The sequence below is a fragment of the Salmo salar genome, chromosome 18, assembly GCF_965601325.2.
Source record: "Salmo salar chromosome 18, fSalSal1, whole genome shotgun sequence".
Classification (NCBI taxonomy): domain Eukaryota; kingdom Metazoa; phylum Chordata; class Actinopteri; order Salmoniformes; family Salmonidae; genus Salmo; species Salmo salar.
Window position 1 is genome coordinate 6,554,943 of NC_138308.1, and position 20,258 is coordinate 6,575,200.

At 41.2% G+C, this 20,258-nt stretch overlaps 1 protein-coding gene across 2 annotated transcripts in view; it reads left to right on the forward strand.

The window, feature by feature from the left end:
• Positions 1–20,258, forward strand: part of LOC106576855 (peroxisome proliferator-activated receptor gamma coactivator-related protein 1) — a 52,121-nt gene that overhangs the window by 2,936 nt on the left and 28,927 nt on the right. For both annotated transcript variants that reach the window (XM_014154333.3, XM_082964689.1), the window contains exons 2-4: positions 17,025–17,150; positions 17,313–17,465; positions 20,136–20,216. In XM_014154333.3, the coding sequence (XP_014009808.3) occupies positions 17,025–17,150; positions 17,313–17,465; positions 20,136–20,216 (360 nt within the window). The remainder of the gene's footprint in view (positions 1–17,024; positions 17,151–17,312; positions 17,466–20,135; positions 20,217–20,258) is intronic.

The window sequence follows — 20,258 nt, forward strand, 5'->3', positions numbered from 1 at the left end:
TAAATTACTCACGATAAACGTTCACAAAAAGCATAACAATTATTTTAAGAATTATAGATACAGAACTCCTCTATGCACTCGATATGTCCGATTTTAAAATAGCTTTTCGGTTAAAGCACATTTTGCAATATTCGCAGTAGATAGCCCGGCATCACAGGGCTAGCTATTTAGACACCCAGCAGGTTTAGCACTCATCAAAGTCAGATTTACTATAAGAAAAATGTTATTACCTTTGTTGTCTTCGTCAGAATGCACTCCCAGGACTTCTACTTCAATAACAAATGTTGGTTTGGTCCAAAATAATCCATCGTTATATCCAAACAGCGGCGTTTTGTTCGTGCGTTCTAGACACTATCCTAAAAAGTAAATAAGGGTGACGAGCATGGCGCAATTCGTGACAAAAGAATTCTAAATATTCCATTACCGTACTTCGAAGCATGTCAACCGCTGTTTAAAATCAATTTTTATGCCATTTTTCTCATAAAAAAGCGATAATATTCCGACCGGGAATCTACGTTTAGATAAACAAAGGAAAAGAAAGCATTCGGTCGAAGCGGGCACGTGCCTAAGCCCATAGTACTCTGAGTGGCCACTTGCCAAAAGCGATAAAGTGTTTCAGCCAGAGCCTGCCTCGATATTGTTCAACTTTTTCCCGGGCTCTGAGACCCTATGGAAGACGTAGGAAGTGTCACGTTATTGCACAGATCCTGAGTCTTCAATAAAAAGAGCCAAGATGAAACACTACTTCTCAGACAGGCCACTTCCTGCTTGAAATCTTCTCAGGTTTTGGCCTGCCATAGGAGTAATGTTATACTCACAGACACCATTCAAACAGTTTTAGAAACTTTAGGGTGTTTTCTATCCAAAGCCAATAATTATATGCATATTCTAGTTACTGGGCAGGAGTAGTAACCAGATTAAATCGGGTACGTTTTTTATCCAGCCGTGTCAATACTGCCCCCTAGCCCTAACAGGTTTTAAGCTAAACTGTACCGTTTCTGAATGCCATAGAGAACTGAGCATAGATTTGTAACTTTGTTGACTGCACCAGCGAAAACTGGTTTCTGGCCCAATTAGTTCAAAAGATATGATCCATAATACCCGCTGAACTTGTCTTCCTATAGCGCATGTGTCAAACTCATTCCGTGGAGGGCTGAGTGTCCGCGGGATTTCGCTCTGCCTTTGTACCTGATTAATGCATTAAAGTCGCTAATTAGTAAAGAATTCCCCTCACCTGGTTGTCTAGGTCTTAATTGAAAGGGGAAACCCGCAGACCCTCACCACTCCGTGGAATGAGTTGTACTAATACTCTAGCGGATTGGCTGGCCGCATTTTACATTCATAAACCATGACTTTATAAAACTCCTCGAACCATTAACCATTTGCTTACCCGTCGTTCAGTCATGTTTATTACGTCGTTGGTAGCTAGCTTATGACCTGGTAGCTTTACCAGTATACCCAAACATTTGGGGGCACAGGAAAGGAGATCATTGAATGACAGATTTCTTGCTTGTTGTAGATCACAAACCTGACTTGGAGACGGTGTACAATTTTCAATGTAATGCATATCAGTAAGAAAATAGTGCTTTTACACAATGTAGAACCTAATATTCCACAAAACACTTTCGTATTTTCAATTATCTATTTGTATCAAGGTTTTAGCATTTTATAATAACAAATGCATTTACAGGATTCAGTATTAGTTTCTAGTGCACATGTGCTTCAGAAGTAGCTAGGATTCATCTAGGCTAGGGATGTAACAATTCACCAATATGCATTAGTGTTGGCACAATAGTAGGACTGACCCCATTTAGGCAACTGTTTAAACACGTGTTTAAAAAATAGTGTCATGCGGTTGAGAAAAAATATCTCGGTGCCACACCTGTTTCGTCTCAGTGGACTAATCCATTGCGGAGGCCGCAGGGATGGCACAGTCCAAGAGTATAGCTAAGATGCACATTACTCTAGAATGTGCTGTCTCCTGCCATTTAGTGTTTGTATTTTATAGCTTACTTGTGTGAATTGTTTGCCCTTTGTTATTGTCTATCAATTCCCCATTACATAGATCACCAGTAGTACATTTACCCACCGTTAACCCTTGGCCTACAATTTCCACGCCCCGCAGAAATCTAAGATAATGCAAAAGTCCCCATCAAAATCCGTCTGTTTTATTAAGCTAGCTGTGTTTATTTAATTTTTTTATAGAATGGTTAGTGTCTCAATCTGCCGATATTACCTTCCTCAGCCGCAGGGAAAGGTGGCAGAGCTATAGTGGTGTTTGTGACCATGAGGCAAGGTGAAAATCTGTCTATGCACAAAATCATCTGTAGCGTCCAGCCGGTTTGACCTACAAACTATTATGATCTATTGAAAGATTAGGTTCTCAAGAACACGATGGCGTGCTCAATTCTGCTCTAGGACACCCACATGCCTCGACTCGTCTGTAGGTCCCCGGTACCAGTTACAGCAATTGATGGATATATATGGAGATATGTGCCTAAAATAAGGGGACATTTGTCCCATGTAGTGAATCTGTTATTCAAAGCTTTATTTTGGCTAATGACAGTAATGTGAAATTCAATGTTTAGTCCAGTCTTTTTTAATACGTTTATTTAACTAGGCAAGTCAGTGAAGAACATTCTTTGGCCTAACCCGTACGACGCTGGGCCAATTGTGCAATGGCCGGTTGTGATGCGGCCAAGGATCGAACCAAATCAAACTTAATTTGTCACATGCGCCGAATACAAAAAGTGTAGACTTTACTGTGAAATGCTTACTTACAAGCCCTTAACCAACCGTGCAGCTCAAGAAGAAAATATTTACCAAGTAGACTAAAATAAAAAGTAACACTAAGAATAATGAGGCTGTATACAGGGGGCACCGGTACCTAGTAAGTGTGCGGGGGTACAGGCTAGTTGAGGTAATCTGTACATGTAGGTGGGGACAAAGTGACTAACCAGGGTCTGTAGTGATGCCTTTAGCACTGAGATGCAGTGCCTTAGACCGCTGTGCCACTCGGCAGCCCAAATACCTTTAACCTGTTGGGGCTAGGGGCAGTATTGACAATTTCGGAAAAAACTGCCTCCTACTCAAACTCAGAAGCTAGGATATGCATATTATTAGTAGATTTGGATAGGAAACACTGAAGTTTCTAAAACCGTTTGAATGGTGTCTGAGTATAACAGAACTCGTATGGCAAGCAAAAACCTGAGAAATCCTACCAGGAAGTGGAAATCTGGATGCATGGGCTCTTCAAGTCGTTTCCTATTGAATACACTGTGACGTAGTAATAATTGTGCACTTCCTACGGCTTCCACGAGATGTCAACAGTCTTTACAAAGTTGTTTGAAGCTTCTACGATGAACAGAGCCCGAATGACAAGGAGGGGAAGTTGTTGAGGCAGGGGGTGACATCACTTTTTTGGTCGCCTTCACGAGCAAGGATCCTCCCGTTCCAAAACCTTTTTTACAAGATACAGGAACCGTCCAGTTGAAATATTATTGAATCTTCACGTTCTGAAGGCCCTAAAGATTGATGTTTTACAACGTTTGACATGTTTGAACGAACGTAAATACAACTTTTTGTAACTTTTCGTTGCGACATCGTCCGCGCGCTTTCTACACTTGGAGTAGCTTACTGGACGCATGAACAACAAGGGAGTTATTTGGACATAAATTATGGACTTTATTGAACAAAACAACATTTGTTTTGGACCTGGGATTTCTGGAAGTGCCTTCTGATGATGATCAAAGGTAAGGGAATATTTCTAATGCAATGTATGATTTTAGATGCCCCCAAGATGGCGGCTATCTGTATAGCCTAGTGTATTTTTCTGAGGTCAGTACTCAGATTATTTCAAAGAGTGCTTTCCTCGTGAAGCTTTTTTGAAATCTTTCATAGCGTTTGCATAAAGGAGATGTTCATCTAATTCGTTAAATGACAGTTTAATTTTGTATCAATGTTTATGGCAAGTATTTTTGTAAATTGTGGCGCTGATTGACTAATTATATGCATATTCTAGTTTCTGGGCAGGAGTAGTAACCAGATTAAATCGGGTACGTTTTTTTTATCCGGCCGTGAAAATACTGCCCCCTATACCACAACAGGGCTCTTAAAATTCTAAATCAAATGGCTAAATAATTCTTGGTATGTCTGTGTTGGCTACACGTGATGGTCCCTCTTTATTTTGGCACTGAGCAAATTTCAGGTCTGGGTGTGAACTTGAACGTTGGGAAGTCCCTAATTCTGTGCAGCTTCCAGCGTGCGTTTCCTGTGAACACTGAGGCTGTACCGCTTTAAGTTCGTTTAAAGTGCCCTAGTAGGCTACGTGGTTATTTGATCGTAATGTAGGCCTACCATCAAACAATGGAGAAAATGCATCCCATAACATTTCAACGTGGAAATAGCTGTAATATCATTCGGCCAACAGCGGCAGCCAATGTGACGATCAATGTAGGCCTACATTCCATGAGACTTTTGAGAAAAATGTTTGATGGAAGAAACCACAAAATAAATTGCATTATTTCCATGCCATTACTACAGAGAATCAGACAAATATGCTACCCTCTGCCTATTGACCTCTTGGCTTATTCAAGCCTGTCACAAAATACGACATTTCCTCTTTAAGACGACAACCTCTTTACCTGACTTTTCAAAGATGTTTAGGAAGTGATCACTTTCCTTTTGCGGACTACAAATGTAGTAGAACTATGCTAATAACTCACTGGCAAAGGATGTGAACAAAATGTGCACGCATGGCTACATTCAGCTCTTGCTTTGATCTCAACATAAGCGCATCTGCTCTCAACCACAGCTGTAAACACCGTCCAGTTCAAACTAAATGGCACAGTTCCATATATGGTAATGGTCTATTTCCATATAGGCTTACTGCAGCACTGATTGTTTATGGCGCACAGGTCTGTAGAGTACGGGCTGAGTCATGTGCAATAGAATCCTTCTCCGTGTTCTGCCTACAACAATCTCTTGCGTAGTTTTGTTTTGGTATGTTGCATTGGAAGTGGCTAATATTGTGTCGATTCGATCAGTCAAGGGAAACGTTGATGGTGTTAACAGGGATAACTCTAGAAATTTGAGTGAAGTTAAAATCTTGTGCGTCTCTCTGGTGGGCTGATATTTTGTCTGCGCTCTGCAGGTGGCTACTGCTATTTCTTTAGCACACTGCCGGTGGGTGCGTCAGCTTAGAGGGAACATTGCCTACACGATACCAAACTTATACTAATGATACGATACCAGGCCAAGTATCCCGATACGGAAAATGTCAGTGGCCTAGCGTCCTGTTCACCCTGTCCCAGGCACTTCCCTTTTTCTAAATGTTAGGCACATGTGCTACACAAACCTGATTCACACTTCTCTATACAACACATTGATTTTAACTTCACACTAGAGGTCGACCGATTATGATTTCTCAACGCCGATACCGATTATTGGAGGACCAAAAAAGCCTATACCAATTAATTGGACGATTTTTATATATATATATATTTGTAATAACACTTATTTTAACATCAATCAATTTAGCTTCAAATAAATAATGAAACATGTTCAATTTGTTTTAAATAATGCAAAACAAAGTGTTGGAGAAGAAAGTAAAAGTGCAATATGTGCCATGTAAAAAAAAAAAAAGCTAACGTTTTAGTTCCTTGCTCAGAACATATGAAAGCTGGTGGTTCCTTTTAACATGAGTCTTCAATATTCCCAGGTAAGAAGTTTTAGGTTGTAATTATAGGACTATTTCTCTACCACTTGTATTTCATATCGTTTTAACTATTGCATGTTCTTTATAGGCACTTTAGAATTGCCAGTGTAACAGTATAGCTTCCGTCCCTCTCCTCGCCCCTACCTGGCTCGAACCAGGAACACATCGACAACAGCCACCCTCGAAGCATCGTTACCCATCGCTCTACAATACCCGCGGAACAACTACTCCAAGTCTGAGCGAGTGACGTTTGAAACGCTATTAGCGTGCGCCCCGCTAACTAGCTAGCCATTTTACATCGGTTACACTAGCCTAACCTCGGGAGTTGATAGGCTTTAAGTCATAAACAACTCAATGCTTGAAGCACAGTGACGAGCTGCTGGCAAAACGCACGAAAGGGTTGTTTGAATGAATGCTTATGAGCATGCTGCTGCCTACCACCGCTCAGACTGCTCTATCAAATCATACTTAATTAAAACCTAATACAGAAATGCGAGCCTTAGGTCATTAATATGGTCAATTCCGGAAACTATCAATTCAAAAACAAAACGTTTACTCAGTGAAATACGGAACCAGTCCGTATTTTATCTAACGGGTGGCATCCCTAAGTCTAAATATTGCTGTTACATTGTACAACCTTCAATGTTATTTCATAATTATGTATAATTCTGGCAAATGTAATTAGTCTTTGTTAGGAGTAAATGGTCTTCACACAGTTCGCAGCGAGCCAGGCGGCCCAAACTGCTGCATATACCCTGACTTTGTTGCACAGAATGCAAGAGAAGTGATGCAATTTCCCTAGTTAAAAGAAATTCATGTTAGCAGGCAATATTAACTAAATATGCAGGTTTAAAAATATATACTTGTGTATTGGTTTTAAAGAAAGGCATTGTTTATGGTAAGGTACATATTGGTGCAATGACAGTGCTTTTTTTTTTGCGAATGCGTTAAATCATCACCCGTTAACTTATGGAACAGTGGCTAGCGTCCCACCTCGACAATATCCGGTGAAATTGCAGAGCGCCAAATTCAAATTAATTTACTATAAATATTTAACTTTCATAAAATCACAAGTGTAGAACATCAAAATAAAGCTTCTTGTTAATCCAGCCAAGGTGTCAGATTTCAAAGGCTTTATGGCGAAAGCATACCATTCGATTACCTGAGGACAGCGCTCAGCACACAAAACATTACAAACAGTAACCAGCCAAGTAGAGGAGTAACAACAAAAGTCAGAAATGGCAATACAATTAATCACTTACCTTTGATCTTCATATGGTTGCACTCACAAGACTCCCAGTTACCCAATAAATGTTTGTTTTGTTCGATAAAGTCACCTTGTCCAAAAACCGTTTTGTTCAGTAATCAATTGGAACAAAGCGCGTTCACAGCAGGCAGACAAAAAATCTAAACTACCATAAAAGTTCATAGAAACAAGTCAAACGATGTTTATAATCAATCCTCAGGTTGTTTTTGTCATAAATAATCGATCATATTTCAACCGGACAATAGCTTCGTCAATAAAATAAAAAATAAAGGCGCACTCCCGGGTCACGCGCAGGACTCATGTCTGGAAATGTCCACTGTCCTCTCATTGAAAGTGTTTTTTTTCTCCCTCATTTTTCAGAGTAAAAGTCTGAAACAATGCCTAAAGACTTGCCACATGTAGTGGAAGCCATAGGGATCGTGAACTGGGTCATAAGTCTTTCAAAATAATAGCATTTCCTAGATGGATTTTCCTCAGGTTTTCACCTGCCGTATCAGTTCTGTTATACTCAGACATTATTTTAACAGTTTTGGAAACTTTGGAGCTTTCTATCCAAATCTGACAATTATATGCGTATCCTAGCTTCTCGGCCTGAGTAGCAGGCAGTTTACTTTGGGCACGCTTTTCATCATTCCAAATGCTGCCCCCTGTCCCAAAAAAGTTAAGTACTGCAGTGCATCTCCTCCTCATGGACTGGACCAGATTTGCCAGTTCTTGCTGTGAGATGTTACCCCGCTCTTCCACCAAGGCACCTGCAAATTCCTGGAAAGTTCTGGGGGAATGGCCCTAGCCCTCACCCTCTGATCCAACAGGTCCCAGATTTACTCAATGGGATTGAGATCCGGGCTCTGACATTCCTGTCTTGCAGGAAATCGGGCACTGACATTCCTGTCTTGCAGGTAATCACCCACAGAACAAGCAGTATGGTTGGTGGCATTGTCATGCTGGAAGGTCATGTCAGGATGAGCCTGCAGGAAGGGTACCACATGAGGGAGGGGGACGTCTTCCCTGTAACGCACAGCATTGATAGCCTACAAGCTCAGACCATGACGGACACCACCTCCAATTCGATCCCGCTCCAGAGTACCAGCCTCGGTGTCACGCTCATTCCTTCGACATTGAACGAGAATCCAACCGTGTGAGAACCGCGACTCGTCAATGATGGGCACTTTTTGCCAGTCCTGTCTGGTCCAGCGACGGTGGGTTTGCGCCCACAGGAGACGTTGTTGCCGGTGATGTCTGGTGAGGACCTGCCTTACAACATGCCTGCAAGCCCTCAGTCCAGTGTTTAACCTCTATGGGCTAGGTGGGATGCTTGCGTCCCACCTACTCAACAGCCAGTGTAATCCCGTGGCGCGTTATTCAAATACCTTAGAAATGCAAAACCTTCAATTTTTCAAACATATGACTATTTTACACCATTTTAAAGACAACTCTCGTTAATCTAACCACACTGTCCGATTTCAAAAAGGCTTTACAACGAAAGCAAAACATTAGATTATGTCAGCAGAGTACCCAGCCAGAAATAATCAGACACCCATTTTTCAAGCTAGCATATGTCACATAAACCCAAACCACAGCTAAATACAGCACTAACCTTTGATCTTCATCAGATGACAACCCAAGGACATTGTTATACAATACATGCATGTTTTGTTCAATCAAGTTATATTTATATCAAAAAACAGCTTTTTACATTAGCATGTGACTAGCATTCCCACCGAACACTGCCGGTGAATTTACTAAATTACTCACGATAAACGTTCACAAAAAGCATAACAATTATTTTAAGAATTATAGATACAGAACTCCTCTATGCACTCGATATGTCCGATTTTGAAAATAGCTTTTCGGTGAAAGCACATTTTGCAATATTCTCAGTAGATAGCCCGGCATCACAGGGCTAGCTATTTAGACACCCAGCAAGTTTAGCACTCATCAAAGTCAGATTTACTATAAGAAAAATGTTATTACCTTTGTTGTCTTCGTCAGAATGCACTCCCAGGACTTCTACTTCAATAACAAATGTTGGTTTGGTCCAAAATAATCCATCGTTATATCCAAACAGCGGCGTTTTGTTCGTGCGTTCTAGACACTATCCTAAAAAGTAAATAAGGGTGATGAGCATGGCGCAATTCGTGACAAAAGAATTCTAAATATTCCATTACCGTACTTCGAAGCATGTCAACCGCTGTTTAAAATCAATTTTTATGCCATTTTTCTCATAAAAAAGCGATAATATTCCGACCGGGAATCTGCGTTTAGGTAAACAGACAAAGGAAAAGAAAGCATTCGGTCGAAGCGGGCACGCGTCTAAGCCCATAGTACTCTGAGCGGCCACTTGCCAAACGCGATAAAGTGTTTCAGCCAGAGCCTGCTTCGATATCGTTCAGCTTTTTCCCGGGCTCTGAGAGCCTATGGGAGCTGTAGGAAGTGTCACGTTATTGCAAAGATCCTCAGTCTTCAATAAAAAGAGCCAAGATGAAACACAACTTCTCAGACAGGCCACTTCCTGCATGGAATCTTCTCAGGTTTTGGCCTGCCATTTGAGTTCTGTTATACTCACAGACACCATTCAAACAGTTTTAGAAACTTTAGGGTGTTTTCTATCCAAAGCCAATAATTATATGCATATTCTAGTTACTGGGCAGGAGTAGTAACCAGATTAAATCGGGTATGTTTTTTATCCGGCTGTGTCAATACTGCCCCCTAGCCCTAACAGGTTAAACCCTTTACAATGAATCTCTGAAGTTAATTTGTAAAAATGCATCTTTTAAAAATGGATGTTTCTATTTTGCAGAGTTTGTGCATAATGACCTCTGTCATTGGCGATAAGGGGAAACCACTGCATAAAACCTTTACTCTTCATTTAAAGAAACTTCACCCAGAAACAATCTTTTATTTTCTTTCATTAGTCTAATGTTGACAGTCCCAGGATGTTTGGCTTGTCATCAAGCATTTTTTGGTGGAATGTTCCTTTAAAACACACTCCCAACTTTAAAAATGTTAGGCACCAAACAGAATGTAATGTGTACCAGAAAGTGCTCAATTTTATTTATTTTTTGTTTTGTTGATAGTTTTGTCTTAAATGGGCCTATATGAATCCTACTTTATTTATTTTTTTAAGCACAACTCATGAATAGCAGACCCTTTTCCTTTCTTCCTGTGCCAATCACTTGCCTAGACCTAGTGTCAAGTTACCAGGTCGTTGGCTAGCTTGCTAACATGACTGAACAACAGTTTATCAAAACAATAATAAGCGGTCCGGGATTAGTATAAAACCGCCTGCAACATGGTTTGTGAAATTATATCAAATGTGTGTAAAATCATGCAGAAAGAGAAAGTAGTGCCAGTTGTGAGTCCTTAAAAAAACTGCTGTTTGACCTAGAGGAGCTGTTTCCTTTGCTGTAACACTTCAAGCATGACAGTCGCAAAGCTGTTTTTCCTTTTTGGCACTGCAGTGTGACAGCAAACTTGCAAAGCCTATCAGTCTGTCCTGTGCTCTTGGTCATACCAGGAATGAAATTAGATTTATGGACTTTGCTCGCACTGCTTCAAAGTATCAAATGTAACAGAAGACCGATCAGGGTCTGCATCCCCCCCCTCGCCATCAAGGCTACATTTATTTTTTAAATGATTGAAGAATAGATGCCCATGAAGAGCGGACGGAGAGAAGCAGGTGAGTGGTGGCTGGAAGAGGATTCAGCTGGTGGATTACAGCTGCCACACATGATATGCGTATGAAAGTGAAGTGGACATTATTGGACCGGTGCATACAAGCGACTTGTTGCTGTTGCTTCAAATTTAACGGAATTTATTGACAACAAACTTTATACATTTTATTACAGGTGCGGGTTTTTTAGGTCGGTAGGGCTGAGAAATGTTGAAGTATTGTGTGAAACGGTGCTATGGTATTCAAAAATGTTTATCATGTTTTGGTACTGTGATATTACCATGGTTACAGTATAACGTGCAACACTGGCATTGGTCCATTATACGTTATGAAGCTTACTTAGTTCCCCAGCACAGTTGAGCCAGTCATGTTTGTAAATGGCACAACGGGAGGAAGCGTGAGCATGCGAGTCCATTTCTGTATTGATTGGCAATTTCTTTCTATATCGAATGTGTTTCTTTGCTTGATCAGGGACATGCAACACTAGTGTTCCTTCATAGAAAATACATAGCTTCGTTTTCATCAGTGTCAACAGAAGTGCACCGCTATTTGGCTGGCAGCCACAAGTAAATGAGGTTACAATGAAAAAGCTAAGTTTTTGTAATTATTTTATATATATATTTTTTTTGTTAGTTTTTTGCTTAAGCTATGCATTGCCACTTCTCTTTAGGCATATAGAAAGAATGTAGCCAGCTACACTACATGACAAATTATGTGGACACCTGCTTGTTGAACTTCTCATTCCAAAATGATGGGCATTAATATTAGAGGTCGACCGATTGATCGGAATGGCCGATTTTTAATTAGGGCCGATTTCAAGTTCTCATAACAATCGGTAATCGGTATTTTTGGCCAGCGATTTTTTTATTTATTTTATTTTGTTTTTTAAATATATTTTGTATTTAATTTTTTACACACCTTTATTTAACTAGGCAAGTCAGATTAAGAACACATTCTTATTTACAATGACGGCCTAGAAATGGGGGTTAACTGCCTTGTTCAGGGGGGATTCGTTTCTGCAACCTTCGGTTACCAGTCCAACGCTCTAACCACCTGCCTTACATTGCACTCCACAAGGATTAACAGGCTGACTACCTGTTACGCGAGGGCAGCAAGAAGCAAAGGTAAGTTGCTAGCTAGCATTAGACTGCTAAAAAAAACAATCAATCTTAACATAATCACTAGTTAAACTAGTAATATCAACCATGTGTAGTTATCTAATGTGTCCTGCGTTGCATATAATCGATGCAGTGCCTGTTAATTTTCATTGAATCACAGCCTACTTCGACAAACGGGTGTTGATTTAACAAGCGCATTTGCGAAAAAAGTACTGCCGTTGCACCAATGTACCTAACCATAAACATCGATGCCTAACAGGAATATTTAGATTTAGCCACCCGTTAGATAAAATACGGAACGGTACCGTATGTCACTGAATGAAAAAAAAAACCTTTTGTTTTCGCGATGATAGTTTCCGGATTCGACCATATTAATGACCTAAGGCTCATATTTCGTGTGTGTTGCTAGTTAGCTATGTTTGTATGCGTTGTTGGTTGGCAACCTTTTACTTTACGTTTTTTGGAACAGATTCCTGTTGGAACGTTCCACAAATTATACCCACCCCTTCAAGCCTGTCAACTCCCAAGATTAGGCTGGTGTAACCGATGTGAAATGGCTAGCTAGTTAGCTGGGTGCACGCTAATAGCGTTTCAAACGTCACTCGCTCTGAGACTTGGAGTAGTTGTTTCCCTTCCTCTGCATGGGTAACGCTGCTTCGAGGGTGGCTGTTGTCGATGTGTTCCTGGTTCGAGGAGAGGGACGGAAGCTATACTGTTACACTGGCAATACTAAAGTGCCTATAATAACATCCAATAGTCAAAGGGATATGAAATACAAGTTGTATAGAGAGAAATAGTCCTATAATTACAACCTAAAACTTCTTACCTGGGAATATTGAAGACTCATGTTAAAAGGAACCACCAGCTTTCATATGTTCTGAGCAAGGAACTTAAACGTTAGCTTCTTTTTTTTTACATGGCACATATTGCACTTTTACTTTCTTCTCCAACACTTTTTTGCATTTTTAAACCAAATTGAACATGTTTCATTATTTATTTGAGGCTAAATTGATTTTATTGATGTATTATATTAAGTTAAAATAAGTGTTCATTCAGTATTGTTGTAATTGTCATTATTACAAAAAATATAAATAATTGGCCGATTACTCGGTATCGGACTTTTTTTGGCCCTCCAATAATCGGTATCGGTGTTGAAAAATCATAATCGGTCGACCTCTAATTAATATAGTTGGTCCCTCCTTTGCTGCTTTAACACCCTCCGCTCTTCTGGGAAGGTTTTCCACTAGACGTTGGAACGTTTGTAGGGTCTTGCTTCCTTTCAGCCACGAGCATCAGTGAGGTCAGGCACTGTTGGGCGGTTAGGCCTGGCTCGCAATCTGTTCCAATTCATCCCAAAGGTGTTCAATGAGTTTGAGGTCAGGGCTCTGTGAAGGCCAGTCATGTTAGTCCAGATCGGTGTGGAAGAACCATTTTTAATGGACCTCACGTTGTGCATGTGGGCATTGTCGTGCTAAAACAGTAAAGGGCCTTCCCAAGTTGGACGCACAGAAATGTCTACAATGTCATTGTACACTGTAGCATTTTCCCTACACTAAGGGGCCTAGCCCGAACCATGAAAAACAGCCCCAGATCGTTATTCCTCCTCCAAACTTTACAGTTGGCACTATGCATTGGGGCAGGTAGTGTGCTTTTGGCATCTGCCAAACCCAGATCTTTCCGTCAGACTGCCAGATGGTGAAGCATGATTCATCACTCCAGAGAAAGCGTTTCCACTGTTCCAGACTTGAATGGTGGTGAGCTTTACACCACTCCAGCCAACGTTGGGCATTGTGCATGGTTATCTTAGGATTGTGTGCGGCTGCTCGGCCATGAAAACCCATTTCGTGGAGCTCCCGACGAACAGTTCCTGTGCTTATTGTCCAGAGGAAGTTTGGAACTTGGTAGTGAGCAACCGAGGACAGACGATTTTACACAGCGCTTCCGCAGTCAAGTTCTGTTAGCTTGTGTAGCCTAACACTTCACGGCTGATGTGTTGTTGCTCCTACACATTTCCACTTCATAACAGCACTTAGGTGTCCGGGGCAGCTCTGGCATGGCAGAAATTTGACAACTGACTTGTTGGACAGGTGGCATCTTATGGTGCCACATTGAAAGTCACTGAGCTCTGCGTTAAGGCCATTCTACTGCCAATGTTTATTGAGATTGCTTGGCTGTGTGGTCGATTTTATACACTTGTCCGCAACACGTTTCAATGAAATAGCCGAATACACTAATTTCAAGGGGTGTCAACATACTTTAGTGTATGTTTTAGAGCTTCGGGAAGTATTTATACCATTGACTTTATCAACATTTTGTTACGTTACAGCCTTATTCTAAAACATTTTTTTTTTTAAATACTCTGCAATCTACACACTACCCCATAATGACAAACTGAAAACTGATTTTTGGATATTTTTGCCAAAATAAATCATATTTATGAAACATGGAATTGAGCTCAGGTGCATCCTGTTTTCAATTGATCATCCTTTGTGATGTTTCTACAACTTGATATGAGTCCACTTGTGGTAAATTCTATTGATTGGACATGATTTGGAAAGGCAGACACCTGTCTATTTAAGGTCCCACAGCTGACAGTGCATGTCAGAGCAACAACCAAGCAGTGAGGTCAAAGGATTTGTCAGTGGCGCTCCGAGACAGGATTGTGTTGAAGCACAGATCTGGGAAGGGTACCCAAAAATGTGCAGCATTGAAGGTCCCCAAGAACAATGGCCTCACTTCTTAAATGGAAGAAGTTTGGGACCACCAAGACTCTTCCTAGAACTGTCCGCCCAGCCAAACTGAGCAATCGGGGAAGAAGGGCCTTGGTCAGGGAGGTGACCAAGAACCCGATGGTCACATTGACAGAGCTCCAGAGTTCCTCTGTGGAAATGGAGAACCTTCCAGAAGGACAACCATTTCTGCAGCACTCCACCAATCAGGCCTTTTATGGTAGTGGCCAGACAGAAGCCTCAGTAAAAGGCACATGACAGCCCGCTTGGAGTTTGCCATAAGGCACCCAAAGGAATCTCAGACAATGAGAAACAAGATTCTCTGATCTGATGGAACTCTTTTGCCTGAACGCCAAGTGTCAGGTCTGGAGGAAACCTGGCACCATCCCTGCGGTGGAAGCGGGGTGTTGCCATCCCTGCGGTGGAAGCGGGATGGCAGCGACTGGGAGACTAGTCAGGATTGAGGCAAAGTGTTCCTTTGATAACCTGCCCCAGAGCGATCAGGACCTCTGATTGGTGGGAAGGTTCACCTTCCGACAGGACAACGACCCTAAGCACACAGCCAAGACAATGCAGGAGTGGGTTGGGATAAGTCTCAATGTCCTTAAGTGTCCAAGCCAGAGCCTGGACTTGAACCTGTTCGAAGATCTGCTGAGAATGGGAGAAACTCTCAATACAGGTGTGCCAAGCTTGTAGCGTCATACCTAAGATGACTCGAGGCTGTAATCGCTGCCAAAGGTGCTTCAACAAATTACTGAGGAAGGGGGTCTGAATACTTATTTAAACGGGTTTTATTGTGTAAATTTGTACTATTCTAAGCCTGTTTTTTGCTTCGTCATTATGGGGTATTGTGTCGATTGGGGGGGCGGGCATTTAATCCATTTTAGAATAAGGCTTTAACCTAACTGTGGAAAGCCAAGTGAACTGGATACCTTCCCGACACTGTCTAGTGTACATTAGAATAATGTTTTGCTTAGTTAGTCTTGCATTTCACTGGTAGAAAATAGGCTGGCCACACTGAAGTACAGAGAAAAGAAGCTGCGCATCAGTCAGAGCGTTGTCTGCTGATAATGCCCATTCATATCTCATCTGGGTTTAGAAGTGCAACTGAAGCACAAAATTAGTGATGCTGATATTACAATATAAATATTTTAGATCTATTTAAAAAAATAATAATGCAGCAATGCATTTCTTATGCATTTTCCTTTTCTTGCGTGAGAATGTGTTAACACAACCCCTAGTTTAACTTGCTATCGAAGTAAGTGGCTGAATTATGAAGGTGACGGCTCATATTAGTTTATGCCGTGTTTGGGAAGGCAAATCCCCTTTGAGTTATTTGTACAGCCGCCACTACTCTTGATTTCCTTGCGTTTTCTTTTCTCCTCTCCGTTGTCAGCCTGTCTGCTCCTCCCCCCTCCAAGCAGATCATTGCCCAAGCGACGGCGGACTCCACACAGTGTAGACATGCTGCTGGAGAGCCAGTACTGCATGCATCAACTTTGTTCATTTTAGTTTCTCGTTCAAATTCTCTTGTAAATGTCAACTTACCCAAAATGACACTGTTGCTCCAACCTATATAGATAGGCAAGCAAGCTCAAAGATATATCTTTAGAAATGTGTTTTTGTTTGTGCTCGTTACCATATTTAGCTGGCAGCCTCCATGCAAATTCACGATTTGTGAATTATTTTTTTTGCATTCTGGTAGATGCCAATTGGGCTTTTTTCCCCAACCACAAACTGTTAATACTGTAAATCCCGGGGTGAGAAGGAAGATATGAAAATCTGGATACGCCAACCATAGTGAGTGCATCGGTCTGTGGGAGGCCAAATTTATCCAAATTAATCATGCACTGGTCAGAAAACCGATTTTCAAAACGTACGACTCGAAGGTTCACTAATGTTTGCTGCTATTTTTATTCAGGAAACACCGGTTAATTGACGCGTCCTCTCCTCCAGTTCAGTAGCCTATCGAACGTTATTGCATGTAACGGTTGTTGGCTTTTTGCTGATTAACAATTGAGCTGGATCTGTCTGCAGTGACCTCTTTCTCTAAGCTGTTAAAATCAGAGGCCCAGCTCCTATTAATTTAAAATGGAAAATTATGTTAATGCAGCATGTATCCCACCGAATTGTTTCAAACTGAAACGTATTGGAGCCCATGCATCTAGATGTGAATTCGATAGTTAATGTAAGATTCACATCTGTCATAGGCTATATCTCAATTGGTTTAAAAACGGGTATCCTAAATTGTGTCCATAACTTAGAGCCATTAGTGGTAGGCCTGCTCTCCATGTGTAGGTTTGAGAGGAATGGCACAGGGTCAAAGTAATACATTCCCAGCCGATCAAAGGGCAAGATGATGCTATCGATCAGTACTGGATATATTGATTAAACAATGCATCAAATATGATGTAACTTGCCTGGGTGTTGGCGCTAGTGGTCGATTTTGGATCGCTTTGACTTGTTGGTTTCTGGTTCTTCAGGCTTACTGACCCATACTCCCCCCATTTCTCCCCATCAGGCGGTGATCCTCCATGGGGGCCTGTCTAATGACAGTCTGGAGCTGGAGACGGGAGAGGCTCTGGAGGCCCTGTGCTGCCTGGACCCCTCCATACTGTCCATATTTGAGGACACAACCACAGGAGAGGTAAGGCTAAGAACAAAACTCAAATCACTTCCTTTTTCCTATATAGTGCTCTGCTTTACTTCTGACCTGAGCCACTTATGTAATTTAACTTTTTGCTAATAGTTCAAATTTAACTGAATTTTCTGAATTGTGAAATTTTATTTAAAAATAAATTTCTCTCAGAATAAAGTTGGACTTGATGAGGATAACGAGGCGACGCTGCTCACAGCTCTGACTGAGATCCTGGATAACGTGGACAACGAGAACCTGTCCCCTTTCGACACACTGCCAGACTCTGATTTACTAACTGGCCAGAAAGGCCGGGAACACTCTCCGGTGAGTCCCACATACAAACTGAACTTATCCCTGTTTGACATGCTGCACAACTCCGAACATGTAAAAACAGACTTTGTTTACTTGCTGTTTGAGGTGAAGAACAAATTACTTAACTCAGCACCACTATCGAACTTTTCATTCAGAAATAATCAGATCCCCCAAATAGGCACATTTATAAGCTTCCATTTTCGTGGAGGCCGAGTAGCCTAAGGCTACTTCTATGTATATTCAGGTGCGCGTCCTTACTCAACGTTGACAGGAGCGCTACAAACAAATGACGATGAATAAATTGACAACTCCTAAATGTAATGAAATAAACCAAGACTTGTTCCGCAGAAGTGTAGCCTAGATTGTGCGGTCTGCAACCAGGTCCACTCCAATAATAACGGTGAGACGGTAATAACATATTAAATGCATTAACATAAATTACCATAACAACCATAGATGAGAAATTATGGGAATTAAACGTAAATTATACTGGTGTGCCATCCTTGCGGTGTCCGCAATGTATTAGTCCACTAGGACGGTTGAATCGGACTGTCTCCTGCCATAAAAAATATGTATAAACTCATCAAAAAAAGAAACTTCCCTTTTTCAGGACCCTGTCTTTCAAAGATAATTTGTAAAAACCGAGTTAACTTCACAGATCTTCATTGATAAGGGTTTAAACACCGTTTCCCATGCTTGTTCAATGAACCATAAACAATTAATGAACATGCACCATTCTTAAGACACTAACAGCTTACAGACGGTATGCAATTAAGGTCACAGTTATGAAAACTTAGGACACTAAAGAGGCCTTTCTACGGACTCTGAAAAACACCAAAAGAAAGATGCCCAGGGTCCCTGCTCATCTGCGTGAATGTGCCTTAGGCATGCTGCAAGGAGGCATGAGGATTGCAGATGTGGCCAGGGCAATAAATTGCAACGTCTGTACTGAGACGCCTAAGACAGCGCTACAGAGAGACATGACTGACAGCTGATTGTCCTCGCAGTGGCAGACCACGTGTAAGAACACCTGCACAGACCATTTCTTCCTAACAAAGACTAATTTGCCACAATTTTACATAATTATGACAATATTGAATGTTGTGCAAAGAAACAGCAATATTTAGGATTGCCGCCCGTTCGATAAAATACGTAACGGTTCCGTATTTCACTGAGTAAAAGTTTTGTTTTCTAAATGATAGTTTCCGGATTTGACCATATTAATGACCAACGGCTCCTATTTCTGTTTATATTATAATTAAGTCTATGATTTGATAGAGCAGTCTGACTGAGCGGTGGTAGGCGGCAGCAGCAGGCTTGTAAGCATTCATTCAAACTTTACTGCGTTTGCCAGCAGCTCTTAGCAATGCTTGAACCACAGCGCTATTTATGACTTCAAGCCTATCAACTCCTGAGATTAGGCTCGCAATAAAGTGCCTATTAGAACGTCCAATAGTCAAAAGTATATGAAATACAAATGGTATAGAGAAATAGTCGATGTGTCATAATTCCTATAACTACAAACAAACTTCTTAACTGGGAATATTGAACCACCAGTTTTCATATGTTCTGAGCAAGGAACTTAAACATTAGCTTTTTTGCATGGCACATATTACACTTCAACACTTTATGGCTTATTTAAACCAAATTGAGCATGTTTCATTTATTTCAAAATAAAATCTATTTAGTTATGTATTGAGTAAAATAAAAGGATTTATTGTTCATTCAGTATTGTTGTAATTGTTATATATAAATTGACTGACTAAATCAGTATCGGCTTTTTTTTGTCCAATCGGCATCGGCGTTGAAAAATCCTAATTGGTCGACCTCTAAAGCATATATGTATGTTGTAATCCGCATTTCAAACTGTCATTTTGTGAGGTGCAGCCAGGAACTTCTACTGTACAATGGCCTGTGGTGGGGCCAACGAACGAGTAGTCTCCATCGTTTAAATCTCCAGTTTGGAACGTTTTGGCTTCCCAGTAGATTCCCATGCCGATGGACAGTTTTGGATAGAATATTAACAGTATGTCGCCAATGCTCAACGAAAATAACCTATGCCACTGCCAACACCTCAAACATCTTGACACATTTATGCTGTCATCATGCCCAGTATTCCAACTACCGGAGCAAGATGGAAATGGATAATAACGCCACTTCGTCTCCAAGCAGCCTTTCATAGCTGATTCTGACCGGGCCAAAGAAATGACAGGAGCCATTTATAGCCACAGATATACGCACAACTCTCTTGCTTATTAACAGCGTGGTGGTGTCCCCATGGAAGGCCAGTACTCAATCCCACTTTTCAAACGGCTCATACACTAAAAGGGCGCTGTCGTCATTTTCACAATTTAAGTATTCCAACCTAATGTGGAAATGTATATGAAACACAGGAAAATCACTTGACTGCAATAGGCCTTTAAACAAACTTTTGTAATTTCATTTTCTCGCTGTACCGTCACCCTAAAACTGCAATACGTACCAAACCCGAACCGTTACACCCCTAGGTCTAACTGTATACATGACGGTAAACTTCATAGGGCTGAGATGTACCCAGCTTTAGGAAGCAGGGCTGTCTAAACAAATAAGAAACTGGTGACAATGTGTTCCAATGATTTTTGAATTTTTTTTTTTATGCATAACTTTCACTGTTTGTCTTGTGTTTTTCTTCTGATATTGTAGCTGAGGAGACTGCTTTGCTTGTCCCACTCGCCTCCAGAAAGCGAGACGCCCTGCAACACGCGACAGTTCTCCACCGGAAAGGTAGCAGCTTCATTACCTCCCTGTTGTACATGCCTTCAACTG